Source organism: Phyllobates terribilis, unplaced genomic scaffold, assembly GCF_046119375.1.
Source record: "Phyllobates terribilis strain yellow unplaced genomic scaffold, ASM4611937v1 Scaffold_9__5_contigs__length_417890890, whole genome shotgun sequence".
Classification (NCBI taxonomy): domain Eukaryota; kingdom Metazoa; phylum Chordata; class Amphibia; order Anura; family Dendrobatidae; genus Phyllobates; species Phyllobates terribilis.
In genome coordinates, this window is record NW_027362769.1 from 152,504,747 (window position 1) to 152,520,113 (window position 15,367).

Sequence of the window (15,367 nt, forward strand, 5' to 3'; positions counted from 1 at the left end):
GACTTGTGTGTAATTGAGACAAATTTTGCGACTTTAAAAAGTTTCAATTGAGGAATAAGACAAAAAACATCTTGAAAGCGCTAAACTCAGTCTAGAAAGCTGAAAAAAACAAAAAAAAACAAAACAGGCGAGTACATCTAAAAATTCACAAAAGGCACAAAAGTAGACAAAAAACAGATGCAAAAGCAATGATTAATCGGGGCCTATATACCTGTATGTAGAACATACAGAAAAGGAAGAAGATTGGCTGCACAGGAAGCCACAGTACACAAGGGGGAGAAGAAAAAAAAAAAAAGCGGAAATACCCATCCCACTGCAGAAACCAGAAAACTATCTATACAGAAATGTGGTCATCCCACAAAATCATAGACAGAGAAAGCTACTACACTAACCACACGCTCTGCATACAATAGTAAACCTGACTCCACGAGTCGCTCTATAGTATACACAAGAACTAAAGTTATTAAATAGACAAGGGCTTGAAATAATGAAAAGGATTAAGACATACCTACTTGACCCCTGTTTTACTGCCATCATCCCCGCGGGGCTCTTGCTTCCCTTTCTGGCAAGTGGACGTCAGGCGAGTGCTGCAGTCAATCAGTGCCTGCTGATTGGCCACAATGGTCATCTGACACGCTTTGACCCTATAAGAGGATGCCAGGAGACAGGAAGGGGATGCCGACAGCAGTATGAAGGAGCGTCAAAGGTCTGGGCTCATTTTTTAAAATAAAAAGAAATGGACAATCCCTTCAAAATTCTGACTTTTGCAGGGCTGGCCAACTATCCATTGTGTATGGGGCCTGGAGAGGATGTGGCAGGTTCTGGGGCCATCTCCCAAACCTAATCCCATCCGTTTTACCCACTCTTGTGATACCAGGCTGGCACTGCAGTGGTATTATGCCAACCCCGGCTGCTCCCTTACCTGTGCATGCATGGACTCGTAGGTGATATCAGTGCATGCCTGCTCGGGTTACTACTACAGTATCATTACATAAGAACATCCGATCCAACCAAGCAGGTTTTACATACTCATCATAACAAACACCACATTTTCTTTTGCCGACCACGCTCTTATTAACAATGGCACCTGTTTCGTCATACGCTAGTTTCACAATCGTGATACATTATGAATCTGAACCTCACAGCCTCCGCTTTCCCTGAGCAGTGGCCAGACATACATACTAAGATTCTGGGCCAACCATAGGCAATTCAGCATACCACTTTTTCGGCACATGCCATCTGCAACTATTTGCAGAACTGGGATCCCCGTATCGCCTGATTAGCCATATGTTGGCTGTCACATTTACAAACGCTGACCCTTGTTTCCATTTATTTCCATAGGAGTTAGAGTTATTCCAAATTTAAAAAAAAGTTGGTAATAACTTAAAGAATCAATGGGGGTCTGGTGGGACCCCCAGCGATTCCATGAACAGGGGCTCTGTATATACTTCATTGGAATGGAGTCATTTCCATAGGGCTGCCAGATATAATAAAGTGCTCCGCTGCTTGCAGCAGTCTCGGAGAATATATGAAGTAGTGCTCCGTGGCTTCACTCCGACAGGGCATTTCAGAGCCCCGCTCTTGGGATTGGTGCCATGTCATTACCAATCCATCACGCAGAATATTGTTTGCATATAGCGAGACAGACTCATGTAGGACACGGCTTCCCAAGACCTGGCTATAAACCTAAAACGATTATGATACGCAAGTTCGTGAAGCGTTCCATATTTTTCCTCCTCTACCCTCACCTACTGTATCCTCACCCATCCCTTGTAGACTGTGAGCCCTTGCGGGCAGGGTCCTCTCCTCCTGTACCAGTCGCTGACTCGTTTTGTTAAGATTTTTGCTATGTATATCCCTATCACATGTAAAGCGCCATGGAATAAATGGCGCTAAAATAATAATAATTATTATTGCCAATTGCGTGGCTGACTACAAGTCCCAGTCCTGATAACGAACCAAGCACCCGTGTGTCCATCACATGACTGGGACAGGTACCAGCTTTAGGAACTGACCACTGGTCTGACCTACGACTTGAGCTGCATGATGAGAGTTGTAATCACCACAAAATGGTCATCCAGTGCACACAGAGGACTTGCATTTTCTCACATCAGTAGGTATGTAGATGAGTCCCCTCCACATGTCTTCCTGTTTACACTGGCATCACTATGCAAACCAGAAGTCAGACCAAGCGGGTGCAACAAGGAGCAGGTTTTTGAGAACGGTCTCATATTTCCAGTTACTATTACAGGAAGCAAAATGGAGCCTCATGTCATTATACTATTTATATCTGACACTTTCCCTTTAAGTTGGACACCTAGAGTACTCTTCCATGTCTGCATCCAGGATATGGACAGTGCAAGGTAACTCCACATTTCACAAAGCTGGGAAATGGGAGCTGAATGGACACTCAAAGAAGGAGAACGGGGAGAAGGGGGATTTACTAAACTCGTGCAAACGAAAAGCGCCAGAAGCATCTGATCAAAAGCAAAATACACAAACCCCATCGGCCTAACCTGTTGAAATCCCCCTGGTCATCTGACCCAATGAGTCCTGGCCGACACGCTCTGGCGGTGCCCTGTGGGATCTGGCACCATCGCTTGGTGCAGCCTCCATGGACGGGACTAGCTTTCCAGCACATCTCACCGATGATTCATTAAACGGAGATATGGAGAACTTGAAGACAAGTCATCACCTTGAATTTTGTTATGTTCTTCAACCCATTCCTTACTGATCTTTATTCTGCCACTATCACTAATGATATACCGCTGCCATGAAGGTGGGTACTTGGCCTGTACAATGTTTAGTAGGTGGTACATGTGACATCCACAAGATGCCAGGACCTGAGGTTTCCCAGCAGAACACTACCAAGGGCATCACACTGTCTCCGCTGACTTTTCTTCACAAAAGTACACCTGGTGTCATCTCTTCCCAAGTAAATTACGCACACCCAGCTGACCACAAGAAGGAAAATGCTAATTCGGACCAAGCAGCCATCTTCCATTGCTCCATCTCTGGTGCTCACATGCCCATTGCAGATGCCTGGAGTGGTGGACCAGGGACAGCATGGGCACCAAGTCTGTGGTCATGCTAAGTAGTAGCTTTTTGAATCTGATCTACTCCAAAAGACTTACAAGTTAAGGTTGATACATTGCTATACTTTTCTTCAGCAATAGTTCACATTTTGCTCTTAAGACCCTTTTTTTAGCATTTTCTAAACACATGTACACCTGACATTTATGTTCTGCCCCTCTACTGATGTAACATTCGCTCCAAATTTGTGACCTTTCTGGAAGGAAAGGAGCCCCTGTATAAAGAGCCAATATTTTTTTTTTACAGTCAATAGTCCCCTGGACCTCACGCAGGTAGAGGTAATACCTGTGAGAACAAGACCTTGCTCCGGTTTGTGGAGTTATTTGCAGAACTCGAGAGCCGACATGTAAGGAAAGGAGAAAGGAATTGCAATAATCTGCTTAGAAAAACAGGAGGCTTTGCAGGAGCGCGAGCGGCCATTTCTCAGGTCTGTGCACTCTGCTGCCGGGGGTAGAGTAACTGGCGGCTCGCCACCTTCCAGCAAAGGAAATATTGATTCTGATTCTAAGACTGATGCCATTTAAACAAGAAGGAAAAAAAAAGCCCTGATAATAAATATGCATGCCTATGCTGCAATGCGGGTATTAGAGGATTCGGTAGGGTCGCTAGCATCAAAACATACAGAGCAGAAATCACAAGGACATGAGAGAAAATGAGCCGTATGTAGGATGTCAGCAAAACTCTACCATGGCACGTTTACTGACACTCAGGGTACTTTAAATCAATTTACATCCTCATTTTATCATTAATAAAAGTTAGGTTACAAAAATACATTTCCCCACAAATCCGCTACAGGCCAGATTATTTGCCCGATCATACGCAGTAAACCCCACGCGTGTGCTGTGAACAATGCCACCACAGACAGTAGATCATGAAAGCAGACTGTCAGTCATTACATGTCTCCCCCCTTTAATTTACAATAAGCTCTACAGGCAGATTCTCAGGGAGATCTATGTCCGGCCCATAGATCTTAACAGCTGATTTACATATTAAGAAAAACATGGATTTCTCTATAATAAAATATCAGATCGAAGATATCAAGGTGTAATTTTATTCAACCTTCTATGACCTGCATGCCCATATAGACTGCACAGGAGGGTTGATCCTACTGAGAGATCCTCACACCTCCTTAGACTGATCCGCTGCAGATCTGGTGCCAGGCTTCTGCGTAGCCAATCTGAAGAAACTGAGCTGCAGTGAAAAGTCTTCAGCATTTAGAAAGTGCAGAGCCCCCCCCCCCCCCAAACACTTTAGAGAAAAGTTGACCGACCCTCTAATATGTATGGGGTGGTGGTAGGGCCTTCCGACACTCCCCAGAATATTGTGGCTGGAGAAAGGGATCAGGATGTTGGAATTTCAACGTCCGATCCTTTTGCTAGGGAAGATAAGCCGCTGTTAAAGGAGTCTGAGTTGAGCTTTACTGTATATAGGGGAGAAAATAGAGAGAACAGTCATCAGAATGGTCATTTGGCCAACATCAACGCAGATTTCTCTCTGTAAAAGTCTGTATAATTTTGGGTAAAAAAGACAAGTGTTGGCTCTACGCCACGACAGGAATACAACACATTTGTACTGAACACAGCCATGGGAATAGATTGGCGCTGTCATTGATGTAAATATCAGACCCTTCTCTAATCTGACACCCATAGACTATCACAGATTTCCTGGCTAGCTTAGATGTCCCATTGCATCTCTAGGACTAATAGAAGCACAGCTTGACTATAAAGTTGAAATCTCTATAAATCACTTTTAAAAGTCAATGTTCAGGTTGGTGGCCGCTGCCTCCCACACATTATGCACCAGGTTCAAGAGAAGAACGACCGGCTTGTCATGATCGCAGCGCTAGGACCAGTCACAACATGTTGAGCAGCTACAGAACCACAGTGTACATTATACATGCCAAAATCAATTTCCACAAATAATAAAAGAAAAAAAAAAAAAAAGTCATCTGAAAGCCAAGAGACAAGTCTGCACAAATCGGAGGCACACAACTGGCGCAGTCCTCCATGATGTAGGGAGGAAAATTCTTTTACTATGGCATTCCTCCTCTACAAACCTTCCAATAATCCAGATTACATGCAGTTCAATAGTGGAAACCAGTGCCGAACTGTCAGAATATCTGGATTATTGGTTGCTGGATTAAAAAATTACATATCTATGCAAACGGCATGGATTTATATAGCGTGACCGAAAGAATGGTAAAGTAAATATATACTTACCTTCTGATGGCCCCCGGTGTCCTTGTCTTGGCTTGTCGGTAGCTCGCGGTAGACTAAAGGACCTGCTGACATCAGCGGTCGCATGACCCGTCACATGACTAAATGACGTCACCGCAGGTCCTTTAGTCTACCTTGAGCTGCCGGCAAGCCAAGACAAGGACACGAGGGTCCATCAGAAGGTAAGTGGAATATTTATTTTTTATTTTATTTATTTATTTTTTTTACAGTTTCTATGGTATCAGGGTCCGGAGGAGAGTCTCCTCTTCTCCAAACCTGAGTACCATCCGCACATTGAAAAGCATGATATCCGCATGTACAGATGCAGTGATGCAGATTCCATGCAAGTCAATGGCAGTGAAAACGCTGCGCTTCCGCAAAATAATTGGTAGTGCTGCGTTTTTTCCCGCAATGATAATCCACAGCGGAAATTTCCGCAGCATGTGCACAAAACATGTGGATCATCATTAGGGAACATGGCACGTTTTTTTAAGCGTTTCTGCGATGGAATTGCTGCTGCTTAAACGCATAGTGGGCGCACAGCCTTACTCGGCAAGCCGAAAAGGTGAATGGAACACAGGGCAATGGGAGCAAATATGCGAACAGACAAAGGATCAACGTGTCAGATATTGTACTTGTGTTTCCTATCTGGACCATGTTTGTGGATTTTTCATAAAGTCAAGATTTAAAGTGACATTCGGGAGGCACAGCACTCCTTTTTGCATGTAAAAAAGCCAAGAGTTTTGAAATGTTTACAAACTTCGACTTGGGCAAAAAAAAATAGCAAGTTTTCAGACAGTTTTATGCCAGAATTGCAGCATAGACTGATTGATGAATTGGGGTTCAAGTGTTCTGTATGGAGAGAGGGTAGTAATCCCCTTGTAAGGAATCTCTTTAAATTCAACACATTTGAAGCTTCATTCTCTTGGCATCATCTGTCTGGAGACCCCCCATGCTCATTAGATGGTCGGCAGATGCAACCCACCAAATCAAGGTTATGTGCATATGTTGTCTTTTAGACGCCGGTAGCGCAGACCCCAAGAAAACGCTTCAGGAAAACACTGGCCATTGTTTTCCTGAAGCAGCTGCATCGGCGTTGTCATTCTTGCGGCAGATCTGTCACCAGCGTCATTTACTGTATACTGTGAAAGAACCGTGAGAGTATGGCCCTTCTTTTAACCATTTCAGGTCAGAAAACGCGCACACAGCGAAACGGATTTATTCACGCTCACTTTCTACAGTACTATAGAATATAACGGGAAGTAAGAGAGGGGAAAAAGTCACCTCCAATGGAAAGTGTAAAATGTCTCAGTTTGTTTATAGAAATGCAAGAAAAAAAAAGTGAATGAGAAATTGAAATTCCACTTAGGAGTTGAGCGCTTTCATTTTGTGGTTAGTTTTGTGTCATAAGAGGATCTTGGTTTCTACCTACACACGTCTCCACATTTCAGTTACATTTACATGTTGCGGTCAAATAGCATTTTTTTTTTCGCTACAATACCACTATAATATGATGCAGTTTTTGCAAATGTTAAATATTGTTATAATTTTGTGTTACTTGCAGCAATAAATTTGTAATTTCATTGCATTGGGCAAAAATACCTCAAGGCCAACTCTGAGCAACAATAAGATCCCAAGGTCACATTGCGACATTGTGGGCAAAGAGCGTACAATGTACAGTGCGCGCAACTAAGTTGCACGGTGTGTAACGGGTGTTACAAATCCTAAGGATCTGTTCCCATGGTAAGTAACTGATGCGCGATTGCAAAGGGTGAAATCCGCAGTACAAGTTCACATGCAGCAGATTTCAATGCTTCAGCGCTGGTCAACTTACGCACCAGATTTTCTCTGCATTTGATAGATTCAATTTTGTAAAAGGCTGCTAGTGTGATATACAGCGGATTCTCCAGATGGAATACGCCCTATGAAAACATACAGTAAATCAGAGATGACTTGCAGCTAAATCTAATCCTACAATAGTTGCCCATTTTCAACCTAACTTGCACCAGAAATAAAGGGGTATTCCCATTCCCACAATCAAAAGATAAGATAGTGGATACTTTACAGATCTCTGGGGGCCTGACTGGTGCGACCCCCAGTGAACCCAAGATACGGACTCTGCAGATTATCATCAAAATGGAATGAGGTGCACATGATTGACCTTCGCTCTATTTATTTTCTATGGGACTGCCGGAAAAAGCAGAGAGTGGTATTCCAGCAGTCCCAGAGAGAATGAATGGAGCAGAGAGCAAACGAGCAATTCCGTTTCTTTGCAGAGCTTGTACTCAAATTCCAGTGGTCGGACCCCAAGTAATCAGAAAGGTACTAGTGATGATCGAACGTGCACGCTTGGGTGCTTACCAAGTATCTTCGGCATGTCCGAAAACTACGCTCGAGACGCCGCAGCTGCATGTCATGCGGCTGTTACGACAGCCGCGACATGCAGGGATTGTCCAACAAACAGGCAATCTCTGCATGTGTCATGGCTGCCTTAAAACCGCAAGACTTGCAATCGCGGCGACTTGAAGAAACCCAAGCGTGCTCTGTTAACCCCTTAACCGAGAACATTCGATCACTAGTGTTGAACGAGTATGTTCTATTAACCCTTTCGCAGAGTATGCTCGGGCCGAGCTTCGAGTATTTACAGCTGCTCGGTGATATGTTTGAATCACTCCCTTGTGCATGATTTGAGACTGACAGCTTTAATACATGTAAGGAATGTCTATTTCTTACACATTCCTCCCATGTAATAAAGCTGTCAAACAGTTGCAAATCATGCACACGGGAGCGATTTAACCATATCACCGAGCAGCTGTAAATACTCGAAGCTCGGCCCGAGCATACTCGAACAGAACATACTCGCTCAACACTAATCATCACTAAAAGTTACCTCTAACCTACCAGCCTACTGATAAGTTTAATTAACTTTTAATTCTGGGAATATCCCTTTAATGTACCCCATCACGCAATTCCATATACTGCAGGAAAAATATCATCTTCATCTTGCTGCTTCTCAATAAGAACACCAAACTAAAAACACATCAGAAAACGGAATGTAACTGTGTAAACCCGTCATCCTTTCATTCATTACATCTCTTATCCATTTGCTTTCAGATCTTTAGATGTAATCTATGAGAAAATAAAGACATGATGTGAAACTGCGGACATCCGACCTTCCATACCACCACATTACGCAACATTGACCCCACGTGACGAGGGCGGCAGGAAGGAACTTGCAGCGAGATTCTCATCAATGCAGAACGTTTTGGGTCTTAACCAAATGATGCACTTAAAGCAGAAAAAAACAAAACAAAACAAAACAAAATTGATCAAGATTTAGGCTTCTCAATTGAGACTAAAGCCTATGGCCTCAATCTGCAGCTCAGCTGATAGAACCTGCACTTTCACAGCCCAACATATCTGCGCTGAATCAATACCACTATAGACAGCACAGCAGACCCCCCTCTATATGATAACCACAAGGAAACTGATCCATTCAGCCGAGCTCTCTAAGAGGTGAAAGCTTCACAAATACAGCTGAGCATCTGCACTTAGCCAACAATACGGGACCTAACTAACCGTGAGTAAGGAGTGAAATCACCAGCTGAATGGCATCGGCTGTGCCACCGCGCCAGGACACGCTCCGCTGGCTGGAAGGGACGGATAAAACACACATTAAACATTTAGATCCCTTCTGTTAGCAAGCACCAAAGCCGATAATGCCGAGCAACTGCAACTATCCACTACCTACAGGACAATCCCAAAAACCAAATAACGTATATGGCACCCACACCCCCTGCCAAGAGCGGGCATCAGATAGGGGCCTCACACAGCACCATGATAAGTTAGTCACTTATCCACTACACAAAACGTAGCCATGTCCAACGACAGGGCATATATAAAACTCTGCTCGTCCTGATTTTTGGTCTATGAAAGGACTATGGGGGGGGGGGGGGGGGAGAGGTTCCTCGCTGCCTTTGAATCATCCCCCAATGGAATCTGCTCTAATCTAGGCACTGTCCAATCAAATGGCTGCAAAGAATGTGAGTGGGTATGGTGGTGGTGGTGGTGTGGGGGGGGGGGGGGGGTCTTCAAAACCTCTGCAGGAGAAGCTTGACCTTTCCAAAAACTCCAGAAAGAGAACCTTTCCAAAAAATCTGTGCCAACTACGCACAGAAATGAAACGCTTCTTTAGAAGGGTGGTGGGCATGGTTAAGTGACTGGGTATTGTCCTAAATTATATAACTGGAACAATATTCGCCAGCATGCAGACCCGCACATTTTGCAAACTACTGCAATTAAAAGTATTCTTGTTCAGGGTCTGAGTAGCATGTTCCTCGGTTCCATAAAGTATGAACAGAGCAGCAGGGCCCATGCACAATCGGATGCACTGTTATGGTCTTGTGGCCAGGGGAGAATGGCTGATCCAAGTTCCCCACTCTGGCAGTCAATGAGGGTCTGATTGACAAGGAAAGCACTTTTAGGGGTCATATGCATGACAATCTGTAAGCTGGGGTGGTTATTGCCTGTGACACATGAACTCAGCTTGTCCTTATACTTCCAGCTGGATTAACATTTGACTTTGGCTCCAAAAAATGTGCAAAAACTGTCCCAGTCGATCCAGGCTTGGAGGAATGGATCCTCTGTATACCAATGCTGACTTTTATGGTAAAAAAAAAAAAACAACTTAGCCGACAACTGTGTTCACACAATAAAAGCAGCCAGTGGTTGCCACACAGCTACTGTACATTAAAGGGTCAATCTGTGAAAATAGCCTGTATTCTTAACATTGGGGATAATTTAACGATCACTCTGCTGCTCTGTCCGGAATAGCTTAACCTTCGTACCATTCATTGTCCATGCGACTGTTGAGTATGGAGCTCGGCTCTTTCCGGCAGTCCCATAGACAATGGACGGAGCAGTAGTAGAGCATGCTCATCTCTGCTCCATTCCCAACAGGGCTGCATAGCGCCATTCTCGGTACTCCAGATCCCAGATATCGTTGGGGATAACTTGCTTTTTTGTAAGGGATATTCCCAAAACCTCACACAATTTATATAGAAGTTCTGCAATAATAAACCTTCCTGGAATAAACAGAGGATCAGTCTTAATGCAGATCACAGAGACAGTAATAGGAAGAAAATGAAGAGAAAAAAAAAAAAAAATATGAAGAAAAAAAACCTCAACACCCCCTCCCCAGAATGGCACCTTCCATTACGTGAGAAACGCAACTGCAGCAACATATCTGTCACCGGGAGGATTTGTGCTCCATGTTTGCCTATAGCCGGCCACCTGCTTACACCACTTAGGGCCAGATCCTCTATCAAACGTGCCCCATCCAGCTGTTTTTAATGTATACTATCAGGCATGCAGCCATTACTTGCACCAATACACGGATACATTATTTGCATGTCAAGCTCATCAAATCCAGGAAAGATGGATGGCAGCAAGATGGGCAATAAAGGTTTCCGATTCAGGCCTGCACATGGCTGTCCTGAAAAGCTCGGCCAGGCACAATGCGACTGGGGAGCGCAGGGTTAATGCTGTACACATCACAGGGGTGCAGGGTGCCTGGCAGAGGCCTTACTATAGGTGCAGATTAATCTGACAGACACTACAGGAACTACACTGCACAAAGGAGCCAAAGTGTCACCATAATGGTCCCACAATGAGCGCAAAACCCAAAAAGTACGGCGTCGTACAGAAATACATGGAGCGGTCACATTTACGGGTCACAGTAATGTCAGCTGCACAGACAGGGGCGCAGGTCGCATCAGATGTCCTAACTGTAAAACATGAAGACCCCCAAAGAGCTCTCTGCTCCCAGAACCTGTGTACACCCACAGATACATGCCAACATATACCAAACAGTACCCCAAAAAGGGGAGCAGTGTTACAGATTACTGACCCCACATTACACGGCCCCCCTAAGCCCCATATACTCCCAGTATATAGATCAGTACACAAATATATACTCCCTGCATACACAGTACATAGCATACATGGTCTCTGTATATAGGTCAGTCTATACATCCATTACACAACCTGATATAATCCCTGTATACAGTATATAGATTACATAGACCCTGTACAGAGCAGTATACACATGATCACATGCCATCTAGTATACAGTATATAGATTAATACGTCCCCATGTGTAGTACACAGAGCAGTATATAGATGGTTACATGCCCGTTTGTAATATAGAGAGGAGCATATAAGTTATATACAGCATACCTTACAGTATATGGATGATTACATGCCCCGGTATACACAATATGTACTGTATAGATGACTACATGCCTGTTGGTAGCATACAAAGCAGCATATGCAGTATATAGATGATTACATACCCCTGTATACAGAGAGTTATATATAGTACAGAAATTATATGCTCCTGTATATACAGTACACCAAGCAGTACATACAGTATACAGATGACTACATTCCCCTGCATACAGAGGGTTATATACAGTATACATGTCCACAACACCACACAGATTACATACCCTTATATACACACACACACCATACAGCTGAGATAGATAGATATATATATCTATCTCATACCCCTGTATACACAGCCCACTGTGCAATATATACAGTATAGAGCAGTATATATAGTAGATTATAGAGTATATAATTGAGTACGTGCCCCTGTATACACAGCACTGTGCAGTATACAGAGCAGTATACAGAGCAGTATATAGATGACTACATTCCCCTGCACAGAGGGTTATATACAGTATACATGTCCACAACACCACAGTATATAGAGTATACAGATTACATACCCTTATATACACACACCATACAGCTGACTATATACAGTATATAGAATACATGTGCAGTATATACAGTACAGAGCAGATATATATATACTGTATATCTCTCTCAGAATATAGATGATATGCCCCTGTATACACAGCCCACCATGCAGTATATACGGTATAGAGCAGTATATATATAGTAGATTATATAGAGTATATAATTGAGTACAAGCCCCCACAGACACTGCACTGTGCAGTATATACAGTATACGGTGCAGTATATAGATTATATACAGCAGGTTATATACAGTTTACAGCTGATTACACCACGCAGTATATAGATTAGGTGTCCCTGTATATTATATACATTAGTATATAAAGAGCAGTATATATAGTATATAGATTATATACAGTATACATATTTAGATATGCCCCTTTACACACTGCACTGTGTATACAGCAGTATGGAGGTTATATACAGCGCAGTGTATACAGCAGTATGGAGGTTATATACAGCGCAGTGTATACAGCAGTATAGAGGTTATATACAGCAGTATAGAGGTTATATACAGCGCAGTGTATACAGTAGTATAGAGGTTATACACAGCGCAGTGTATACAGTAGTATAGAGGTTATACACAGCGCAGTGTATACAGTAGTATAGAGGTTATACACAGCGCAGTGTATACAGTAGTATAGACTATACACAGCGCAGTATATACAGTAGTATAGAGACTATACACAGCGCAGTATATACAGTAGTATAGAGACTATACACAGCGCAGTATATACAGTAGTATAGAGACTATACACAGCGCAGTATATACAGTAGTATAGAGATTATACACAGCGCAGTATATACAGTAGTATAGAGATTATACACAGAGCAGTATATACAGTAGTATAGAGATTATACACAGAGCAGTATATACAGTAGTATAGAGATTATACACAGAGCAGTATATACAGTAGTATAGAGACTATACACAGCGCAGTATATACAGTAGTATAGAGATTATACACAGCGCAGTATATACAGTAGTATAGAGATTATACACAGCGCAGTATATACAGTAGTATAGAGATTATACACAGCGCAGTATATACAGTAGTATAGAGATTATACACAGCGCAGTATATACAGTAGTATAGAGATTATACACAGCGCAGTATATACAGTAGTATAGAGATTATACACAGCGCAGTATATACAGTAGTATAGAGATTATACACAGCGCAGTATATACAGTAGTATAGAGATTATACACAGAGCAGTATATACAGTAGTATAGAGATTATACACAGAGCAGTATATACAGTAGTATAGAGATTATACACAGAGCAGTATATACAGTAGTATAGAGATTATACACAGAGCAGTATATACAGTAGTATAGAGACTATACACAGCAGTATATACAGTAGTATAGAGACTATACACAGCGCAGTATATACAGTAGTATAGAGACTATACACAGCGCAGTATATACAGTAGTATAGAGATTATACACAGAGCAGTATATACAGTAGTATAGAGATTATACACAGAGCAGTATATACAGTAGTATAGAGATTATACACAGAGCAGTATATACAGTAGTATAGAGACTATACACAGAGCAGTATATACAGTAGTATAGAGACTATACACAGAGCAGTATATACAGTAGTATAGAGATTATACACAGAGCAGTATATACAGTAGTATAGAGATTATACACAGCAGTATATACAGTAGTATAGAGATTATACACAGAGCAGTATATACAGTAGTATAGAGATTATACACAGAGCAGTATATACAGTAGTATAGAGATTATACACAGCAGTATATACAGTAGTATAGAGATTATATACAGAGCAGTATATACAGTAGTATAGAGATTATATACAGAGCAGTATATACAGTAGTATAGAGATTATATACAGAGCAGTATATACAGTAGTATAGAGATTATACACAGAGCAGTATATACAGTAGTATAGAGATTATACACAGAGCAGTATATACAGTAGTATAGAGATTATATACAGAGCAGTATATACAGTAGTATAGAGATTATATACAGAGCAGTATATACAGTAGTATAGAGATTATATAGAGCAGTATATACAGTAGTATAGAGATTATATACAGAGCAGTATATACAGTAGTATAGAGATTATATACAGAGCAGTATATACAGTAGTATAGAGATTATATACAGAGCAGTATAGAGATTATATACAGAGCAGTATATACAGTAGTATAGAGATTATATACAGAGCAGTATATACAGTAGTATAGAGATTATATACAGCGCAGTATATACCAGTAGTATAGAGACTATATACAGCGCAGTATATACCAGTAGTATAGAGACTATATACAGAGCGTGTATATATTAGTATATGGATTATATAGAGAGCAGTATATAGCTTATACGCCCCTGTACACACTGCACCGCAGCCCCCGCTCCCCTCTTACCGGACGAGCAGGAGATGAGGATGACGGCGAAGGCCAGCTTGGTGGCGGCCCCCATGGCTGCGGATAGATCCACACGGACAGTGACGGCGCTGAGTACACGGAGGAGGCGGCGGTCACCAGCCGGAGGGCAGAGTGAGAAGCAGCAGCAGCCGGGAGAGCGGGGCCCCCATGTCCCGGGGGTGGCGGGGAGAAGGCAAACTCTACTCTCCGGAGCGGGAGGTCGGGCTGTTCGTGGTCTGCTGTCGGCGCACTGCTCTAGGCCTGTCCCCCGGTCACTGGCTCCGGTGAAGCCGCTCAGTGTCCGCGCTGCGTTTCCGGCCTACGAGTCGCCTCCTCCTCGTCACGCCGAGTCCTCTCATCGCTGCCCATTCAGCTGCACGGAGCCCGGGCCAAGATGGCGGCGCCGAACGATTGTTTTTGTTTTCTCGCCGCCTCCTCCTCCGCGACTAACAGTTAGGGCGGGGCCGGGCGGCTCACAGCAGCCAATGACAGACAAGAAGGACGACCAATCAGAGCGCAAGAAAGGCGGGACTACCGGATAACGTCCAATAGGAGGGAAGTGTTCTTGAGGTGAGTTCAGGAAGAGGCGTGGTGTAGAGGGCGCAGTGACGTCTTAGAAAGGGCGTGGCTATAAAAGAAAAAAAACGCTGGAGCAGCGGTGACTGGAGGCAGCATTGCTGGGACTAGGGGTTCGCATGTAGTTCCTGTGACGGACAGTGGTGGTGCCAGAGAAGCTTACATGTCAGAGATTTATGAAACTATATAGCAAGGGTGCATAATATTTTTCTGGTTGTTTAAAGGCCACATTGCCATGTTGATCC

At 43.1% G+C, this 15,367-nt stretch overlaps 1 protein-coding gene across 2 annotated transcripts in view; it reads right to left on the reverse strand.

Annotated features, from left to right (window-relative positions):
• Nucleotides 1-15,013, reverse strand: part of ACVR2A (activin A receptor type 2A) — a 50,911-nt gene extending 35,898 nt beyond the window's left edge. Inside the window, exon 1 of one of the 2 annotated variants that reach the window (XM_073647223.1) lies at nt 14,547-15,013. In XM_073647223.1, the coding sequence (XP_073503324.1) occupies nt 14,547-14,601 (55 nt within the window). In that variant the 5' untranslated portion in view covers nt 14,602-15,013. The remainder of the gene's footprint in view (nt 1-14,546) is intronic. The other variant, XM_073647224.1, reaches the window with a different exon arrangement.
• Nucleotides 15,014-15,367: the final 354 nt, after the last annotated feature.